Below are 21,974 nucleotides of genomic sequence, written 5' to 3' on the forward strand. Positions count from 1 at the left end.
AAATGCAGCAAAGAGCATGTGTGGTCGACTGCTACGTGTCCTGGAGCCCTCCAAGTTTCTAAAAGGCCAAAGATCAGAAATCTCAATAACATGTCTTATCTTTCACAATGTTCCTCAGGGCCAAAGAGAAAAACATGTATTGTCTATATGGTGGTGACCAGCTTCCAGTGCATGTTCCTCATTATTTTCAAGATCTTTTACCCATGTGGGAAGATGTTCTGGGAGTGCTGAGGAGGAGGAGGACCTCAAGTCTGTGAGAGATGACTGCTTCATGATGACCAAAGCTCTTTTGACTGGGAAGGAAAACTTGGTGTACAACAGTTGTCCCCTGCAGAGTTCAGGCTCAGCGTCCAACGTAGCATATAAAGTATAAAGTAAAAATCTTGGCCAGGATTTTCTGCAAAAGCTGAACAGCAAATGTTGTTTTCAAAGATCATCTAATTTTTTTTAAGCACCTCTACATCAAAACTATTTCATGTTTTTTTTTCTCTTAATATTGTTGAGCTGTATCACTTTTTAAATAAACGTTTGATCTGAAATGATCCACACAGAATAGATATGATTTATTTTGACGATTTGCACACAAAGTAAAAATTGCTAGAGTTGCTTTGTTTACATTAGCATAAACTAGAATTAATGCATACATCTGTTTTCAAGCCTTAATGCTGTGAAGTAAACACATAAACAAAGACAGAAGTTACATTAAAAATTTTAAACACCCCCTGTGCAATTTTATTTGCCTTGTATTCTTATACAATGTAGGAAGAACTTTACTTGTTAAACGGATGGCATATACTGTATATAATTCAGGTAGGCTAATTATTGTATACATAGAGAGATAGCCCCCCCCCCCCCCCCGCTGAGGGAGCAGCATTGGAGCCGGTGACACCAACATCCATCCATCCATCCATCCATCCATTTTCTGCAAGCATATCTGTAGTTTTTCAGTGATATAGAGGGAAGATAAAAATGTGTCTATTAGTACAGTATAGAGTAAACTGAACCAAAAGAGATCCAGGCTGTGGAGTCACATGTTTAAAAGTAATCAGCGGAACCACACGGTGCACCAAAATGACTCGAAAACAAACTGACCTACAGGTGGTCACTGATGGGAGTAGCATTCCTGTTAAAACACACCACTCCTACACCTCAGTGACAATTCCCCACATCCTGGTCGAGAGTAGATTTGTAAAGGGCAGTATCATAAAACTGAGTGTACTAGTAAGGCGATGACAGCTGCTCATTCTTAACCTGAAAAAAAATGGCAAAAGTGACCAAACCTCTAGATTGTGGCCAAGAGTTGATTTTTCTACCCAGTCAATGTCAGAGTCCTGCTGCAGGAGAGAGGCTGAGACCTGTCGAACCACAGTAAGTCTACTTCCCAGACAGGAGACATGAAGGACTGAGTGGAAGAGCAGGAATCTTAAGAGAGGTTAAGTAATTCTAGTAATATCAGGTCGATCATGTTTAGCTTTAAAACTTTCTATTACATCTAAAGGCAGAAACGAATGTGCTTGATTTCATTTTGACGAGAAGAAACTTGAAGAACTTTTACCTCCGAGCTTGCGCCTAAACTTTCCTCAAGGTGTACGAGGTTGAAACCAGGAATTGTTGTGTGCTGTGGAAGGTTTTGTGTGTTGAAAAAGCAAGTATTACATCTATTATTAAAGGCATCTTTCTTCAGAAGTGCCAAACTTTTAAAGAGTAAACAAACAGTGAGAAGTGGGACAGAGAGTTTGAGGTTTCAGAGCTGTCGAAGGAACGTTTGATCAGAAACGAGAACATATTTCTGAAACACATGCCGAGATGTTTGGAACTGATTGCGTAATTAAACTTTTATTTTTCTATTGTTAGACTCCGTAAAAATATTGTATTTTTCTGTATGATTGCATAACTTTGTCTCTTTATCGTCTTCCTGCTCCCCACTTTCTAAGGAGTCAGAGGTTAAAAGAAGCTGATCAAAGCCGAAGTATCTCCAGGGTCTTCTTAGTGGAGTCAAAAAATACTCCACCGCCTTCGGACGGATCTGGCTGTCTGTGGTCTTCGTTTTTCGGGTGCTGGTCTACGTGGTGGCCGCCGAACGGGTCTGGAGTGACGACCAGGGACACTTTGAATGCAACACTCGCCAACCTGGCTGCACCAACGTCTGCTACGATCACTTCTTCCCCATTTCTCACATCTGCCTCTGGGCCCTCCAGCTCATCTTCGTCACTTGCCCGTCCTTCATGGTGGTGCTGCACGTGGCCTACCGGCAGGAGCGGGAACGCAAATTTCGAGCCAAACACGGCGAGGAAATCCGGCTTTACAGCAACCCGGGCAAACTTTGAAGTCACGTTTCTCTTGCTTCACTACATCTACGACAGCTTCAAGCTACCCAGGAAGGTCCAATGTGAGATCAGCCCTTGTCCATACCTGGTGGACTGCTCCATTTCCCGACCCACCGAGAAGACCATTTTCACTTACTTTATGGTGGGGGTGTCCGTCCTCTGCGTGCTGATCAACATTTGTGAGGTTTTCTATCTGATTGCTTCGCGGGTGGTGAACCTCAAGCGTCGAGGGAGCGTCCACACCTCACCTAGAAAGGTCAACCCTGACATGCTCTGTGGAAGCTGCAAGTCCTCTCTTACAGCTTAGCTCGAGACGCGGTACTGGGAATTAAGACGTCTTCTTACACCTCTAGTCGTATGTGTTTTTCTCCATTTCAGGATTGGTTCACCTTTTAACTTTCTAGCCTTCAAATTCTCATGCCTTTATGCACATCGAAAGACTTCTTTTTTGCTGTAATCGTTCCTGCTGAGATCGATTCCTAACACAGTTCAAATGTAAGACATTCATTTGATTTGTCGAACTTAGAGAGCTGAGGCCATCATATTAGCATCAACTGAATGTTCACACATAATTGATATGGCAGATTTTGTCCCTCATGTCTTTACCTTAGTAAGGCATCCCTTCAGGGCCGTCATGGACAGAAGGAATAATTAGAGCACGAAGAGGCTTTTGAATGTTGTTTAAAGATGGACTTAAAAAAAGATGAACCTGTCCTTTAAGGGTATTTAGATTTACAGAGTATTTTTTTATATTATGTAAATGTTCAGTGCTCTATGATGTGACCAGAATTACTTTCCATGTGTGTTATAAAAATTAGTTTGTGCCAGAAGACAGTTCAGTGATATATAAGTTATATATATCAATAAGTTATATTAACGATTGCCATCATTTGCAAGGAGCAAAGACTGTCTGATGATTTGTGTTTAGTGTTTCCTCAAAGGCTTATTATGATAAAACAAGGAAATTATGATGATTGTGATGATATCTGCTTCAACGTCTCCTTCAATAGCATCATTTTCCCACTTGGTGGCACTGAAGGCACAATCACGTGAAGGTTGAGAAGCACTCTGAAAACAGCTGTGATCTCAGAGTTGTATTGTTTTCTGATAGTTTATTATTTAGATTGCTTAAAAGGAAACTTTGCTGTTAATTTTTCCAACAACTTCTTTAATTTTTGTGGTATTTTCAGCAGTTTATACAACCGTATGATATGTATAGTCATTGTTGGATTTGTAATGGCACCAATTAAGCAATCAGTGTACTCTGTTGTTTTTTAAATATATTAGATATAAATAGGCCCCATAAATAAATGCACTACTTAATATATGACTAATTTCTTTTAAATATGATAATATTTTCTTTTACTCACTTTTTATACCTGTGGGCTCTTCACATTTCTCAGCTCTCCAGGCTTTGATCCAGGTGTTGATACTGGAATTAGTAAAAAAAAAAAAAAAAGAAGAAGTGTTCATGTCCTATTAGCACAGCAAATTTAGGCAAAGTTTTAATGGTAAAAAACATACACATGAATAAATAAATGACGTCAGCTGACTGTAATGTAGCCGATATTGATGTACAATAAAAATCAGGGCGGGGCTAACAGGTGCACCAGGGCGCGTCTGCCTTCACGGTTTAATAGAAACTTTACTTTCAAAACAAAAGCCTGAAATGTGTGTTGGGAGGTACATGGGGTGTTTTAGGAAATATTTTAAGCATTAATTTAGCACAGATTACAGCGCAGGCATAATCTTTTAATTTTGCAAATTCATTCACTTGTATAAAAAAAAATACGCTCAGTTCTTGTCACGATCCCAACTTTCATCTACCACATTGCACGCGATATCTTGAGGACATTTAATTGGTCGGTTTAGAGCCACTCTGGTCATCTGGCATACAGTCATCAAGCATGATGCACTTAAAGTTTTTCAGGGAAACATAGGTAAGATTTTATTTTGAAAAGCTGTCTTGCAGAAGTGTCATATACGGTGAGTTGTGAGTTGTGCTGCCTGACCGGACTGAAGTAGTTGTTTTGAAGGGAGCAGAGGGCACGCTGACTAACACTTAATAAAACCGCAGGACTCACTGCCATTTAAACCAAATGACGAGCTGACAGAGATGGCGTGTTCAGGTAATCATAAATCTACCTTATATTCAAACGCATGTAAAACGCTGTTAGAGTTTGTTAAACACTGTCAGAGTGTTTGTTTGGGTGTGGTGGTGGTGTGGCACAGCACAGCACTCTGCAGATTATGTTAAGTGCAGAGAGCTTTGAAATGGCTTCATCAAACTAATTATTTTTCCATTTTGGTCAAATAACTTAAAAATGTTCAGCCGGTTTCCAGACTGTTTGAAACATTTTTAACCACCCTTATATCAAAGTGATTGATTGTTGTGATATTTTACACTGGTTGAAATCCTTTTGATGTATGAAATTTCCCCTCGGGGATTAATAAAGTGAATAAAATAAAAAAAAATAAAAATAAAAATTTTTGAAACCACTTGCTCAAAAATGTGTCTCAACAGCTCTGAGAAATGTAAATTGTCACCTGTACATGTGGGACCACTGAACTTATGCAGGAATGTGAGCAATTCCCCAAATGCGGTGAAGATGGGGGAAGAAGCCACGTTCAAATAGACACTTGTCTTGTGATATATGCACACACAGACACACAAATATAGAATGAACTGGGCTCAGTGTGGAATCAGCTGTAAAATATATGAAAAGGAAAATTTCAGGTGACCAGATGTCCAGCAACCTTATTTTTAAGTTGGTTACTTTTTAAATGGAGTTTGCATTGTAATGAACAAGTACTGTGTGTCTGGTGCTCTGATGTTAATTATCCACTTCACACAAACCTGATTATGGCATAAACTTAACATGTCTCTTGAATTTGTGTTGCTACTTTTCTCAGCACGGGTGCTTGTGTCACTTTGTACTGCAGTTATGTGCTCAGCAGCTAATCATTAATACAGATGACATCTCCGCCGTGGTTTTGACCCGGCTCCCATGTCTGTGATCGATACTACAGGAGGATGACGTAGCTGAAATCACTGCCGCTCTCTCTGCTCTGCCTCCTCAGGACTGTGTTGTGCCAGCCTGGAGGAGCCCAAGACCCTGATGAAGATGGGCCTGAGCGTGGTCCTCATTGGCCACATCAACTTCCTGCTGGGAGCGCTGCTGCACGGCGTGGTGCTGCGTTACATCAACCCCCACAAGTCGGCCTGGACCATGGACTACACCATCTCCAACGTGGTCGCTCTCTCCTCTGGGCTGGTGGTGAGCGCACACACAGACTTCACAGTGACTCTGTAGTGTTTCTACAGTTTCAAAGTTAGAGCCGTATTTTCAGGTCGTAGGTCACTGCATAAACTGGGCTTCTTTCCATCAAGTGTGTGATACCAGAAGTTATAGAAATGTGACAAGGAAAAGTCTGTATAAACCCTTTAGAATAATGAGTTTTTCTGCATTAATAAGTCATGAACTATAAAGACAAACACAACAAACTCAATTTAATTTTCTAATCCTTGCCTCCAACCTTTCACTGAGTGAATGAGCTTAGCTCCGTCCACTTTTCCCCCACAGTTTCAGTCTGATTAAAGTCTGTAAACCCTTTTCACGTTCGAAAAGAGCGGACCAATCAGGGAGCTACGCTGTTGGCTAAGCATGATGACATTGAAGTCTAGCATTGGTTTTGAAATTTCGTTCCAACCATGGCCGCGGTGGTGAAGCTACAGGAAGTGATACAAACAGTTGAATTGAAGCTTGAGCAAGATGAATGCCAAAAATTGACGTATGAAAAGTCTGCCATGGTAATTTACTTGGGGAAGGGTCTCTGTTTCAGTTTTGGCACACAGCAAACATCAACAGTGGTCAGTGCTGATTGGTTAAAGCTGGTCCAATAGTTTCAAAATTACCCCGAGGTCGACGCCTATCAGGACACAGTCTGGAAGCAATCATCAATAAAGAGGGAACAGACCCAGATATTCATGGAGGGAATTTAGGTCCGGTATCACGTAATGTGACTGAAAGTTCGTGAACTCCAGTCAGCTTTTGTTGACTTTGAGGGAATGGTGTCTTCAATATAGACAAGAGCAATGCAAGGGTTTGTGTGTAAATTTGTAAGACTCATTCATCCATGAATGCAAATAACTGTAAAAGGTTCACTTCTTGCTAATTTGGCCTCTTTGAGAGAAATTACATTATCAGATTCTTTCAGCTTGTGACATGAAAGACCCTCATTGCAGCCATAAGGAACCATTTTCGAAAGATGGCACATATACAGCACGAATGTCTTCATGCAGCCCCTTTAAAATATTAATTTTAAATTCAGTTTTGGATCCTTTGAGTCTTTAGAGCAGAGGTCTCCAACCTGGTTCTGAACAGCTCGCTGAAGGTTCGAACAATATGTATAAACTTGGTAATTAAAATTTCAGTCCAATAAAATTCACAGACATCCTGCCACCTTAAGACACAGAGCAGCTCCGCTCTAGGGCAATGAGCTGTCAATATTTCATAGCTGCTTTAAAGTTTGATTACACCAGAGCTGCAGTGACATCAGGGATGTGAGCTGGCAAGCAAAGTTTAAAAAGTAACATTTAAAACCTTTTTCACTTAGTTTCATCCAACAGTCTTCAACTGATCACTTCAATTCCAAAGTAAATCAATGGACCGTTCTGTGATGATTTTTTTTTTCTTTAGGCTTCACAACAACAACTTTAAAAACACAGAGGTGCTTAAAGATGTGTTTGAAATGTTTGTGCTGATAGTTCAGCCATGGTGTTGAGAGAAACCGTGTGTGTGTGTGTGTGTGTGTGTACATCATGTAGAAGCATAGCATTTTAAAGATTGTGTTAAGTTAGCATATTTTCAAACATCCATTTTCTTGGTATAGTCGTGGATAAAACAGCTACATCTGGTGCAATAAGAGTATTTTTAGTGATCCCATCTGTCTTCTTTTTGCAGGGAGTTGTTGTTGGTATTCTGGCCATTGTCCTGTCTAAAAACAAGAAGAGCAGAGGCCTGGTTAGTATCGCTTCTTTTCCTTTGATGCTTTCACTCATCGATCCGTCCTTCTCGTGCCGCTCGCTTGCATTCACTTTAATACTTTACAACCTTCCCGCTCTTTAATCTCAGCTGTCCTCTCCGTTTGTCCTGTGACACACTGTAAAAAAACAAAAAAACAAGCTGCGTGTTGTCCCGGGTGTCTGAACGCAGCCCTGGGGAGCTGGATCGGTCTCTGCTTTTTCTCCTGGCCTCTCCCGTGGTGTTCGCTCAGTCAGCTGTCAGGCTGCTCAGACGGGATGGACGAGGCAGCTCGCTGAACACGATTAAACCACTCCCTGATGCCTTTGTGAGACAGCGGGCAGGGCGGCGCTAACCGGCCTGCTTTAAATCGTCTCGAGGCATTAATGGAAACGCTCCTTTTTCTTCTAATCTCTTAAAACCAAGTCCGTTACCTTTTATTGTCATTATCAAGTTTCAATTTAACAGCAGATTCACCTTCACAAAGGGATCGTAGAGGAACGGACACTTTCTGTAGCCTCGTCTCACCTTCTGTAAACGTGTTAAAGAGTGTAGCTTCGGCTTGAATTATTCTATATTTGTTCGTATTATCAGCAAATCCCAAAACCAACAATGAGTGACTTAAACTAATAATACCATCTGGAAACCATTTATTGACTTTATATTTCATGAGAAGTTAGGAATTTTTTAATAGCACTCTTGAAGCTACAGATATTTGGGAGCCAGCCCTCAGTGGTATCTGCGCCCTAAAACAATGGCTTCACTTTTCAGACATCCAATTTTATATATAGCAGAGCTATTCAAACTCAACAGCAAGAGTGGTGCCATGTTACATTTCCAAAAACACAAAACCTGGCAACAGGGGTCGCTAGTTGGGTAACTAACACAAAAAAAACCCTGCATGTGATGTGAAAAAAAACAACCAAAGCAATAAAGTACGGCCGAAAGGTAAAAGGTGACTGTGGGGTAACAACTCCCCACAGCCAGTCAAAAATATAGAAAAACAAAAGAATTGGACCCAAACAAACAAAATCTAAGTTGGGAGTCACTGGGAAGGGAAACAGAATATAATTTGAGGCCAGTTGAAGAAAAATAAGAAAAACATCAACACTTCAAACACAATCCACCAAAAATACCCTAAATCACAGCAAACCAGAGAGTCAACTAAAGACAAGCACCAAACTAAACACCAAACCAGCCTCTCTATAAAACCTCCCGGTCAGGCTGATTGCCACCAGGTGAGGGAGAACGTCACGGATGCAATCGATGACTCCTGATGATGAAGGATTGAACCTCGATTCTCAAATCCCACTGATCATAACAGCCAGATAGAAAGATCACGGTGGGCTCAGGATATTATGCCAGTTAATGGTTTGTTTCATCATGCAGGAAAGACATCAGATACCAGTATGATATATGTAACAAGGTAGGAGTCCTACATAAGGACCTTATGTAGGACTCCTATATGTCCCTATCGGAATCCCTGGGTTGATTTTAGTAATCCTTCTGTTTTAAACCCACCATTACCACTGACTTTATTATTTGTTTGTTTTTATTGAAATGTCTTTTAAATCTGGATTTACATGAGCTACATTGTTCATAAGTATAGATAAGATACTTATGAATATAGTACCTTATCTAGCCATCTGCCCATCTGTTCGTCCTTCCTTTCAGTCTTTAGAAAAATCCTGCCTGAATGATAAATGTCTTCGTCTTTTAAACTTCACACCAGATCTAAACTGATCTTCTTGCATGAAATAATCAGAATCGTGCAACGATTTACTTTATACTAATTTAACAGACATGACACTTTTCAGGACCATATTTTCAGATTTTCTTTCTGTCTCTCAGTGTCTCTGTTTAAACGTTTGACCTCTGTGTTGTATCTGCTCTGTTTGTGTAGAGCTTTTTCACTGCAGACATTTCGTCATGTGTCCCATGACAGTGAGTCAGCAAGTACAACAGGAGGTGTAGACAGTGAAAAGCAGCCGTCATTAATATACGTGTTTTCTCCTGCTTTGACATTTCAAAAAAAGCTCTACTGATGTTTGTTGCTCCTCTGGGAGCATAAAAAGTTCATTGTTTTGTGTCTGTCTGTGTGTGTGTCTGTCTCCCCCCCTTCCCCAGACGTGGTCTCTGTTCACCATCAGTCTGCTCTCTGCTCTCATGGCGGCGGCCTCGGCTGTCGGGCTCTTCGTGTCCGTGGCGAGGGCCATCATTCACGGTGGGCGGAGCCTCCTGACTCACTGCCGCTTCCCTGACGCCATTGGCTACTCCAGCGTGACCAACGAGTGTCCTTTTGACCCTACTCGCATTTACGTGAGTGCATTAGTCTGAGGTTTGAACTTTGACCTTTGTCTTGCAGCAGCTAGCTGTTTGAACAGATGACCACTGCGACGTGAACACAACACGGCGGTGAGGCGGCACACCGTGAGAGAGTGTGAGTGTGTGTGTGTGTGTGTGTGTGTGTGTGTGTGAGAGAGAGAGAGAAGCGGTGGCAGGCTGGGTGTCGGTCTTGTCCCGTCAGTCACACTCTGCAGCTGATGTGGCAGAAACGCTGACCTGACCCTGTCGGCCGTCTTCAGGCCGCGTCCTGTCCCAGTGTGCTGCAGGCGGACTGTCAGGCCGTCTCGGCCTCACAGCCGCATCCACACATCAGCACCGCGGTGCCATTTTAACACGCCACGTAGTTGACAATTTGTCAGTTACGTGACCTTCGTCTTAAGCTGGATTTACTCTTGACAGAAGGGGTTAATGGCCGAGCCGCTTTGGGTTTTGATGTACAGCTCGGTGTCGGATTTTGTCTGTTAATAGCACAAACGCACACTGGACAGATGTGTTTCTGTTCTTTAAATCACCTGTGTGATGTAACGCAGCAGCGGGAAGCCTCGACTTGTCTTATTATAGAAGAGACTACCGTCGTGTTTACAGTACAGTCTGTCAGTCACTGTGGTCGAGAGTGGCAATTACAGGATGCTGAAGAGGAGTGTGTTGAAGCGGGTGTGCCTCGCACATCTGCCTGAACAGATGTTTCTATTTTCATCAATACAGCTGTCTAAACAGGCCACGAAACAGCTCAACTTCTGGTTGTTCTTATACGCTCAGATATTGTTTGGTGATTGTGTACCTGCTCAGTATCGCTGTGTGCTTCCTTCTGGTTATACCTTTTAAACAAAGTTTTGTAATTGACAGGATTTTCCTGCGTTCCAACTCAGAAGTAACTAACTTCGTCGTAGTCCTCCGAGACTGCAGACCATGCTGTTCAGTCAGAGCTGCGTATTAACAGGGGACCTGCAATATGGCTGCCGGAGGGTGCATTACATCACCTAAAACTGTGTTTAGGAATTCTGGTTCTCCTGTTCCTCGTTGCTTCGAGGCAATAATGATATTTATGCAAGGTTTTAGTTTCTGCACTTCCTGCATATTTCATCATGGTTTCCAAAGAAAGTCCCAAACTTTTCGGAGCTGTAAACCTCTTATTCACTTTGAAGTCAGCAACAAAAGGCAGCTCTTCTTCTTTGACATTCCCTCCGTACACTTTTTCTTTGATATGCTCTGTTCTGCACGGTGGCTTCACGATGCCGACTCTCATGCGCAAACTCAAATTCATCACAATCATCTCTGGGAAACAAAATAAGGTTCTGTACCACCGCATTACCTCGGCTGCATCTCCCCGTTTTACGTGAGGCTGCGAGAACTGTAGCCTCAAGATTGTCCTCCGAATGGTCCAGCTGGTGTTTTCCACTCACTCACTCCTCGTCCTCCCTCCCCAGAGTACCACTCTGATCCTTTGGGTACCGCTGATTGTGACATGCATCATCCAGCTGTTTTTTTCTGCCCGTTGCTTCGCTGTCTGTGTTTCCTTTCTGGGTCTGCCCTGCTGCCCGACCAGGAAGAGACCCAGAGACAACGATAGAGCGGTGAGATATCGACACGAACTCAAAATTGGGCTGCTTTAAAAAACTGTTTTCATGAGGGCAATATTTAAAAAAAAAACTTACATCAAAGATTTTTCCTAATTTTTCCGTTTACAGATCGATGCGGTGAGGTCGGTGGAGGAAGCTGCACCATTGCACTTCACTGAACCTCCAACACGCCACATGGAGCCTCTACCAATCTACAGAGCACCTTCAAGACGGATCACTGCACCTCACAGACAGCAGCGCCCAACTCCTCCTCCTTCGCAGCATCTTCCCCGCCTCCACCAGAGTCCTCCTCCCTGGGAGAGGCAGCATCTTCCCCGCCTCCACCAGAGTCTTCCTCCCTGGGAGAGGCAGCCTCTTCCCCAGCCGTATAGAGAAAGGTCAGACGGGCCAGACAGTCGAGCTGGCAGCCACGAAAGGGCACCGGCGCAGCACCAACTGCTGCAGAGGGGGATGCTGGAAAGGTCCAGCTTCTGGATTTAGCCACATGTGACACCCCAGATATTGTTAAAGGAAGAAGACGCAGGGATGTGAGGCTCCACGCTGCAGTTCACGTCAAACATAATCACAACCCGGATTTTGCTGTCAGTACTTCAAAGCTCTACAGCCTCAGGGGCTGGAGATGTTTTTTTTTTTTTTACTGGACCTGATGTACGAATATTCTGAGGCTCAGACTGTTTGGACAGCGTTCAGGATCCCGGTCATGTGACTCTGTCTGTTCTTGTTCTCGTTTTTCTACTTGTGAGAGACAAATTATTCATATTAGGAGAGAACAAATTTGTTAAATCCAGTAAAGTAAAGAGATGGTGCCTGTTCTTAATGGAATAGTTTGACTGTTTGGGGAATAGCAAGAGTTGGATGAGAAGATCGATACTTAATCACATGGTTAGCTTAGCATAAGGACTCAAGCAGGAGCTTCTTAACTCTAAAGCTTACAGATTATGTTACATCCTAATGTCAGCGAATTTGTGTTGTTTGAAGATGTTATTGCCGCTTTTCCCACAATGTCAACCAAATCATAAGAACAGTAAAGACACCCCTTATTCCGACGTGGGAGTCATTCGGTGGTGTTAGCCTATGTATTTGTTGCAGACACAAACAAACTAAAACTTTGTTAATATTTCAAAACCATGCAATGTGAAAATGGCCCTCTCCGACGAAAAATGACTCGTCAGTTTTTGTAGTTTGGCGTAGCATGAAATTAGAAATGGAGATGAATAGCTTGTCTGACTAATTCCAACTAAAACATTGTCTCCTAGCACTGCTGAATCTCCCTAATTAATACTATTTCCCAAGTTGTTGTTTTTTGTCCACAAACATAAATTCCCAGGCTCGCTGGACTAATCCACTCGTCTCCTCGCTCTCACTCCATATTTAGTGTAAATACGTAATTAGTATCGATTCTCTCCTCTACATTTCTGCAACAAAAGTGCATTTCCCATACTGTTGAACTATTTCTTTCAGTATTTGGGTTTACACACGTCGTGTAGAGATAAACACAAGTGAAGCAGTACAATGTTCAGATGATGTGTGGCTGTGACTTTTTACTTTCTGCTGTTAAGTCAAGAGAAACCAGTTCTGCAAGTTTGTTTTTTTTTACATTTATTACCAAAGTAAATAAAGTTTTTATTCAAAATTACGCAGATATCTTGTATGTTTTGTGTCTGAACCGTGTCATGAAAACGTTTCATGTGATAATGGCGGCAGCAGCAGGCGACCTGACGGGTACGACTGGTTCTACTCAGACTCGCAGATCCTGACAGGTTAGTAAAGACCTTCACATGTACTTTTGATGTGTGGTAATGTTCAGCCGGGAGACCAGACACAGCTTCTCTATTGCATTCCTCACATATCTTATATAAATGATTACACGGGCCACACGTGCAGCTTTGAAACACAGGTATATTTCGATTTTCAGGTCCAACGGAACAAACATGACATCCTCACCTGAGGTTTTCATGCAACAGAAAAAATAGGAAGAAGGAAAGGGAAGTTTTTAGGGAGGAAGAAAGAAGGTATTTACCCAACACAAGGTACCAGTTCATCGGAGGCAGTGAGAATAGAAAAGGGGGTTTATAACCGTAGTGGATCAGGGAGGAGCAACTGCTGTTCCTTATCCTACCAGCAGGAGGCAGTGACACTAAAGGATCCCCAAAGCAGAGGTGCGGCTGGTAAGAAGCTCTTGTGCAAAATGTTCAGTACGACTTCACTACAGATGAGTCTTGACGGACGCAGCTGCAGCAGGACAGCTCTCAGATTCGTGGTGATGGTTCACTTTGCCCCCATTTACACAGAAATTCAGTGTGTGAGGTGGTTAAATACAATATATTAAACAGCAACTTCTGTTAACAGTTTTAAGAAACAGCTCAAGACTTACTTGTGTGATCACGCTTTTAATTAATTAATTGTATCTTTGTTCAATACTTTTTATTTTTACTTTTATAAGTCTTGTTTTCATGCCCAGTTTGTTTTAATTGCAAACTTGCCTTATTAACGACATTATCCTATTTTATGTCTTTGCTTTTACCTTCCTCTGTAAAGCAACTCAAGTTTATCATTATTATTATATCACGCTGATGTTTCAGTAAAAATCGAGTATTTCTATGATGAAATTTGCTAATAACTATTCTATTAATTGTTGATCAAATCCAGACCCCATATCACGTTTTAACGGACCGTTTTTGTCTGTTTGCCCTATGTTTACCCACTTCACACATTGAATCGGGAAAGTGTGTGTGTTTAACAGAAGATGGCAACAGTGACCTGACGACGAGGGCGTTCATGGTGTGATATGTGAGCGCGGTGCTGGCTGGGCTGCGGACAGTGGCTGGGTCTACATGTGTTTCAGGTTTTGGTTTTTAAATCATGTTTGCAATGTTTCATTCACTCCGGAAACCTTTAAAACACAAATATTAAACGATTAAACACGCAAGTCTTGTGTTTAATATGTGAAATTCCTGGTATATATAAATTATAAATGACATCCCCAAGGATGTAAACGCAGCCACTGACGTCTCTCCACGTGCGTCTGGAAACCCTAAAATCTGGCGTCCCCTTCGTCGCGCTGCTCTGCGCCGCCGACTAATCCGGGAGGTTTAGAAAAAGCATTCAAGCTGGAGAGTGATGAACGAGCCCTTAGTGAGTTCTCTGTCTGTCAGAGGAAAGGAAGGAGAGAGCGCGGGGGGAGGTGGAGGGAAGAGGGGAGGGGAGGGGAGGGGAGGGGGGCGGCAGCGGGGAGGGGTCATCCCAAAGCAAAGACCAAACATCGGATCATTTCGGGCCTCGGTCCGGTGCTGCGGAGGCTGCGGAGCTACAAAAAAAAAACAAAAAAAAACGATACCACTGTGCGTGAAACTGGTTTTTCCGTCCGGTCGGTAGGATCATGCAGTATAGTGACAGGTTACGACTATTTTAAGTTTACTGCTTCGTTATTAAAGATACCTTTAAAATACTTACAAATTAAGAAAACAACACATGATAATACTGTAAAAGTTGAGCCTCAAGCACACATGCACACGCACACGCATTCAGGACCGACAACGCACAGCCACACTCTTATAAACACATGAACGGTATGTGTTACTGGTGTCATTGATCAAATGCATCATGGGAGTTTCAACGTCCGTACTCTTCGACACATAGACCATCTCTCTCTCTCTCTCTCTCTCTCTCTGTGTGTGTGTAAACTGGAACATCTTCAAAGACATCTCAAAGTAAAAGCACGATAATGAGAATAAAAATGAATAAATAAGACGACATGAAAGGAGGAAAAAAGTATATACACGTGAAGGGAAAAAAAAAAGCACTTCAACTTAAATAAAAATCAACAAAAAATGCCAGTAGATATCAATAAAAACCAAAATGGGATCTTCCTATTTCTCAACGAAAGATCGTAAGACCCGACCAACCAATCGGGTCAGACCAGGAAGCTGTGCTACATAATACTGCCTGTCAATGTCAGAGTGTCGAGAAGAATGTACCTCATCTTATGATATACACAGACATACAGTATATACATGATATACATGTGTGTGGTGGAGGAGAACCGATCCGTCCCCACCCTGCAAAAAAACAAAACAAAAACAAAAACATCCACCCTTCGTCATCAGCTCCCTGGAAAGCCGACGTTCCAGAGAGAGAGAGAGATAAATATTCTGGAACATTATCTGGAACACGTCCATTCATTTCCCCCACAAATACAAAATGATGGTGAAGACTTGTTGTTCTCCTCCTCCTCCTCCTCCTCCTCCTCCTTCTCCTCCATCATCCTCCCACACAACAACAACAAAAAAAAAAAAAAAAAAAAAAAAAAAAAGATGAGATGAGAGACGAGAACCATCATGCATTGATTTGAGTGACTGTGTCAATAGCAACAGAGAGAAGGTGAGGGGAAAAAAAATAAAAATGGAGGGGAGGTTGAGGTCGCAGCGGGGCGGCTTCAGAACTGGGAGGCCGAGCTGGGGTCGCACTGGAGTAGCCGCACGATGGAGGGGTCGCTTTTGGCACCTTTGATAAACTCCTCCAGGGATAACTTTCCTGCGAGAGAAAAACAGAAAGACGGGCGTTCATTTGTGGGAATATGACGGTTAAACTACAAAATGGACGATTTGAGGATCTTAATTAGTCCCTCCAGGAGTCTTTTTGTGATTGTTGCATTACAAAATGCTTGATTCTGCAGTAGATTTAAAATTAAATTGTTATGTAACTTTTTAAGTGAGGTTTTGCCGTAAAATTGCGAGCATTTGACTAACATTTTAGACTAAAAGACTATCATTTTGTTTTAACAACTGCTAGATAAAGAGTCAAACGTGATCACTTCCTTTAATAATAAGCATGCTGCACATCACATCAATATTTATTTTCTGTTAATCTTTTTTTTTTATATATATATTCATTGAATTTAGAGAACCACGAGGATTAAATTTACAAAATAATTCATAAAAGTGACGCAGCTTTACGTTACAGTCTGTGACTGTCCTATAAAACACAAAAGCTGCATCTGCTGTCAAAATAAGAGCTTTAAATGCTGTTTAATTATTTTTAATTCAACATAAACTGGATGCACAAAAACAAAGTGAAGTCTCTGTAAAACGAGTTTAACCTGCAGTGTTCCTACTTTTAACGAGAAGACCACATTTCCCACAAACCCCGTCACTTCCGGTTTCCTCACTTGTTCTGGTTTCCTGCGGTGAACAGAGTTTGTTTTGGTGGTGAAAGAAGAGGAAGTAGAAACTTGCTGATTGTAAATTCGTTTTTTTGTTAATAAAGCGAATTTTGTTCGGGAAGGCTGCTTTACAACACTTTCAGTGTTGGTTCTGTTGGCGAAATTGTTTTGTGGAAAAATCACTGCAATTTTGCAAAAATTGTAAGCTCCTGCAAATATTGCAGAAAAGGCTCTGATCTATGTTAATTATTGTGATGGTCCTGGAAGGACTGATTAATATGATGTCAAAACTGGGAGAAAGAAGTAAAACTGTTGGAAACGTATAAAGGGACTTGTTTTAGTTCTTGTTGTTCTCAACATGTCGACATGGAGCTGAAACTCAAAGGAAGGCTTCCATCCCTTTGAGTTTCGGCTCCATGTCGACACAATTGCATCACATCATTTGTACAAATTTGTCAAAAGCACTCTGCTGGATTCAGATCTGGGGACCACAGAAGTCACTCTCATGTTCATTAAAACAGTTTGTGATGATTTTTCCTTTGTGACGCGGAGCGTTCTCCGGCTGGAAGCAGACGTTAGAAAATGTAGCTGTAAAAGGACTCAGACAGGCTGCGTCATTCAAACATGATGGATTGGTCTTAATTGGCTCAAAGTTTGGAGACTAAAGTTTTTCTTGTTTTGTAGTTCAAATAAAACAGGATGACTCATCAAAACTTTTGGCCTTTTACTGCAATTCATTGTAAAATTTACAAAAAAAAAAAAAAAAGTATTTCAAAGTAAAGAAACTGATTTCTTCCCCTTTTGGTTTGGTGTTTATATGAATTGAAGATGATGTTCTTTGTCGTCGTGTCTCTTGAAATCCCATGTTGGGATGTTTTGCTATCACACTGAAATAAAAACTAACATGCTGTTTGAACTTCTCTGCAAAGTTTCTTAAAAACAATGAGCACATTTCATCGATTATCGTCAACAAAGCATCCCTCCGTGCTGCCACTTCCTCCTCTCACCGTCATTATTGAGGTCCATTTGTCTGAAGATCTTATCCGTCCTCTTCTCCGGCGTGGATTCATCCTCTGGCATCTTCATCACGGATGACACCATCTTGTAGATGGCCTGAGAGACGGAGGGAGGGAGGGAGGGAGACGGGGTGGTGGTGGTGGGAGAACAAGACAGACCAGTCAATTGAAGCCAGCGGGGGCCCATTAAGGCGACGCAGCAGGAGAACAGAAGAGAAACAGAGTTGCTGCAGCTCTGCAGATGCTCATAAACAGCCTTTCTTAAAGTCCACATGATTCACTGACATTTGTTCCTCCTGATGCTGAGAGCTGCTCCCTGGGCTGCTTCTCCACAAATACCCACGGAGGGTCTGTACGCCTGTTCGAGCACACCGTCGTACCAGCGGGGGGGGTGGGGAGGGTGGTGGCGGAGGGGCTTACGAGCAGAGCTTACAGTATTGATCTGATACATCTCTATCTGTTGACCGATACAAGCGCCTCGCGTCCCCTGATAGCATTAAATTAACCTCTGCAAAGTGAGCGCGGAGGAGCTCCGAGTATCAGACGGCCTCAGGCACCGATCTAAAATCAGCTTACTTGCCCGTTAAATTTCCTCCGCTGGGAGGATAGGGTGTAAAACTGGCTGCAGATCGGTGTCACGGCAGCTGCCTCGCTGAGGAAGGTGCTTGCAGGAAAATAAGCCCGTTGTGCTTTTCGGTAAGACCGCCTCTAAAACATTATCTGCCTGGACTAAACTCAGAGTTCACATGTTCCTCCAACAAAAGGGGGGAGAAATAAAAAACACTGCACATCTCTCAAGACCAAACAATGGTAAAAAGGGTTACACATGCAAATAATCAACAGCTTTTTAATTAGATATTTTTCAAACTGACAAATATAGGTATGCCTAAAGCTATGGCTTCTTTAGTGTGTAACAAGCGGCAACCAACAGTAAGGGGATTTTGGTCGGCGCCATCTTACTAGTTCGAAACGGTTTGGACCCAGAAGTGACCATATTTGGATGAGCTGGGGAGGCGTGAGCGGTGGATCTGACTCGATCTGATTGGGAACCCAACGATACTACGTCAAACCGATAGCCTGACTGCAGCTCAGACCTGTCAATCAAACATGTCTGTAAAACATGTATTTTTGAGGCTTCTTTTCTTGTTAATGACTGGCTTATTTTCAGATGGAGTGACTTTAGTGAGTAACATGGAAACAACTTGTGGAAATAATTAGCTGACTTTGAATTTCAGGATAGAAGTTCAATGGGAGTCTATGGAGCTGGACGCTTTTTGGAGCCAAACCTCTACTGGCACTTAGTGGTATTACAGTTTAAGACACTTCCTCATTGGGCTCATTTTTCACGCGTATACTTTTATATCAGTCTATGGGGTGCAATAGTCCTTTAAACCTTTTACTAAAAACAAATGAATGCCAACAGTAGCGCCAGGTGTCACGTCTGTAATCAAAGGTGTCCTCAGATGTGCCCGACAGGAAACCTCCGAAATTCTTGTCTAATAAAGTAGCCACTGCGTCAGTTTAGTCGTTTATAAAGTCATTAATTCTTGCTGTGATTTGTTCGAGACACATGACAAGACTCCACTTTGGTTGAGCAAACAATCATAGCTGCCCATCTTCAATGACCTGCGTGATGTCATAGAGAGGGAGGTGCTACTGGAAACAAAAATGTCAACAAGCAATGGCCTGCAAGATCCTGAGTGACTTGTGTTCTGCAAAGCCTGACAGAGAAAAATAAAGGTCACCGAGAGGACTGTATGGTTGTCATTTAGTGCTTTGGGCTCCTATTGGTCAGTGTCAAGTAAAACATTATAAAAGTTGTCAAGTTTAGAAAAATTGTTGACGTGTCACGTGAGCAATTCCCCAAAAATATGACTTACAATTAAAGAGCTAAAAAAAAAGTGGACTACAGGGACAATATCTAGAAAAAGCTTCATGAATCCATCCAACGAGCTGACTATGGCGAAGGAACGGTACACCTTGGACAGGTCGCCCGTCCATCACGGCTAACACAGAAAGACAGACCGGAGTCACTAGTTAATCCTGACATGCATCATACACATTACTGCAAGCACCATCTGAGACACAGCTCAGTCTCGTGTCACTGGTGAAAATAAAGCAACGTAAACAAATTATAAATCCCACATGGAAGGGATCGAGCAGCGTCGAAAACAGGGTTAAAATTCTATGCATGTGCCGAACACCGTGCAGAACCGATCGGGTAGCCGGCACAAATCAGGCAGCGACGGTGACGTGACTATCAGTCAGCTATCACCCACCTCCAAAGGAGAAAGGTTCCCCAGTTAGCGAGCTCTCAGGAACAAAGAGAATGTGTGATTCAGAGGAAGAGTTTCTGAGACAAACCAATTCTCCTCCATAAAGGTGTCACTCTCGTCGTTATCTGGAGAAGTGGCTTCTCGAAACGTTGGTTGAAGTGAGTGGTGAGTTCAGATACCGAAGCCTCAACAGGAACAAAATAAACTGTATTTCCAAGTGCAATCTGGTACCACTTTAAATCACTTTTTACAAATTGACCTTGAAGAGAACCTAAATTCTAACAGGTTTGTCAGGACTCATTACTCGTCAGGACTCATTAGAATAAATCTTTCATCAAAGGTTTCTTGTAGGAAGTTTACTGCTTATGATACAGAGCCAATTCCAGGTGAAGATTTGAATACTGTTTAACCTGCCACACACGGTGTCATATATTTGTGACAGTTCCCCAAAATCTACACGGGATAAAAACTTCAGACAATCTGAGAACAGAAATCATCCATCAGTCGGGACGATACAGGGTTCACACTCAAAGTCAAATGTTAAATTTCCTGAATTCCCATGATTAAAATCCACAATTTCCATGAACCATAATGAATGTAAAAAAAGCCAAACCTTTCTGTTTTCTTTGAGGTCATCTTTTACAGCCAAATCACTTGAAATTTACATTTTCCTGGAATGTTTGCCTTTGTCGATGAGCGCAAAGTGGATAAAACCTCGCAGGAAATATGTGAAACGTGTGAAATAATGTGACAAAAAAATATTACATTTTGATAAATGTCAACTAAAATGAAAACATTCGTCAAACAAAACTCCCTGATATTTCATGACTTGGCACTCCAAAAAGATCAAACCCCCTGAGACCCCACGTCTGCAATAGACTTCTTAAAATTCAATGAAATTCCATGACCAGAGGGAATCCTGTAGGAATGACCTCCCGGTGCTCGTTATTACAGAGCAGAAATAAAACAATGCAACTCTAATGGGAAGAAAAAGTGACTCGACCACACGGAGACGGTCATCTAGAACCTAAATGAAGGCCACTGCTTGTTATCAACTTGAAGACTGTGACTCTGTTGTGTTGGGAGCGGAAGAACCAAAACGCATGAACGACTACATTATAAGTGTTAGCTTCATTTCTTCATTAAGCATCGAGATCAACATTTAGGGGATATGAAATGCTTATTTTTACAGGTTTTATACGTTATACTTATGCCCCTTTACCATGTTCAATCAATGTTAGGACAGGCCCTGATACCAGGTTTGAACAGCGGTGACTGTGGTGGACGCGTGTACTCCATCGGGTCGTGTGGGGTGGAGGTGTGGTCTGTTGGTGCGACCATGTGGTGTAAAACAAATCTGACCTCCTCGGTCACGACTATCTGTCCGTCTCTCCCCACACGACGAAACAATGGTCCCCTCCTCTCTCTAACGGTGCGTAACCTCAATGAGCTGGGGGATAATCCCGGTATTCTGCACACTCAGGGATAAACTCTGGTTAAATTTAACTTGCTAATCCACGAGAACCCAGAAACACACACACGCACAAAACATACAGCAAGATCCTCGGTCCAATATCTCAACATGCTCCTCTTCAACAGTGAAAGGATTACTCGCAGCACTAATGTAGCGCCGTACTTAACGGTCTTGCGGCAAACTGTTGCCAATATTGCACTCAGTGCATCTATTAGATCCGAACATATCTGTACTTGAGCCTCGCTGCGCCTACTTAAACGAGTGTATTAACTTACATAATTGAAGTGGGCCTATATCATAAGTCTGCTCTTGGTATTGCAGGAGTCATGGAGTTGTGATTTGCTGCTCTAAATAACATGAACAGTGCTCTGCACATTAGGCTTCAGGGAAGTTTTAAGGTGCACTTGAAACAGTAAGCAAGAAAACACTTGTAAACGTCTGATGAGGCAGTTTTTGTTATTTAAGCATATTATCCTATCACCTGCACTACGTGATTTTATGACACGTTTGGTACTCTGTACCGTACTCGAGTTTGAGCCCAAAGTCTGGTACATTTGCTAAGTTTCATTTGTGTCGCTCCGGGCACCCGTACCATAACACCACGGACAGTCGCGGACTTCAAATCCAAAACCATGGGTTTTAACACATGAAGGCTCACTTGACCACAGTCCGGTGAGTGTGTGACATGACGCTACCATCTTAAAAAAACATCTGTGTCCATGGATTTATTTTTTCAGCAGATATCTTCGTTATAACAAGATTGAGCTAGC

At 42.2% G+C, this 21,974-nt stretch overlaps 2 protein-coding genes and 1 pseudogene across 2 annotated transcripts in view; 2 read left to right on the forward strand and 1 right to left on the reverse strand.

The window, feature by feature from the left end:
- Positions 1 to 1,958: 1,958 nt before the first annotated feature.
- On the forward strand, positions 1,959 to 2,634 carry LOC138214747 (gap junction beta-3 protein-like; annotated as a pseudogene).
- A 1,704-nt stretch (positions 2,635 to 4,338) lies between these two features.
- LOC138214396 (keratinocyte-associated protein 3-like) lies at positions 4,339 to 12,913 on the forward strand. The gene is made up of 6 exons (XM_069175994.1): positions 4,339 to 4,456; positions 5,409 to 5,605; positions 7,292 to 7,351; positions 9,479 to 9,670; positions 11,125 to 11,271; positions 11,386 to 12,913. Exons 1-6 carry the CDS (start codon positions 4,444 to 4,446, stop codon positions 11,755 to 11,757), a joined length of 981 nt encoding a protein of 326 aa, XP_069032095.1. The 5' UTR covers positions 4,339 to 4,443; the 3' UTR covers positions 11,758 to 12,913.
- A 245-nt stretch (positions 12,914 to 13,158) lies between these two features.
- LOC138214397 (hippocalcin-like protein 1) overlaps positions 13,159 to 21,974 on the reverse strand; it is a 45,619-nt gene continuing 36,803 nt past the window's right edge. The window contains exons 4-5 of the mRNA XM_069175995.1: positions 17,446 to 17,551; positions 13,159 to 15,810 (exon numbers count right to left, since the gene is read on the reverse strand). Of these exons, the coding sequence (XP_069032096.1) occupies positions 15,713 to 15,810; positions 17,446 to 17,551 (204 nt within the window). The 3' untranslated portion in view covers positions 13,159 to 15,712. The remainder of the gene's footprint in view (positions 15,811 to 17,445; positions 17,552 to 21,974) is intronic.

Source organism: Embiotoca jacksoni, unplaced genomic scaffold (genome assembly GCF_022577435.1).
Source record: "Embiotoca jacksoni isolate LCO1_2020_lvr unplaced genomic scaffold, fEmbJac1.0.p SCAF_7, whole genome shotgun sequence".
Lineage (NCBI taxonomy): Eukaryota > Metazoa > Chordata > Actinopteri > Embiotocidae > Embiotoca > Embiotoca jacksoni.

Bases quoted from the DNA above. Each gene is read 5' to 3' on its own strand.
- LOC138214396 (XM_069175994.1), top strand. The intron at 5,606-7,291 runs GTGAGCGCACAC...TTCTTTTTGCAG, and splicing joins CTCTCTCCTCTGGGCTGGTG to GGAGTTGTTGTTGGTATTCT. The intron at 7,352-9,478 runs GTTAGTATCGCT...CCCCTTCCCCAG, and splicing joins ACAAGAAGAGCAGAGGCCTG to ACGTGGTCTCTGTTCACCAT.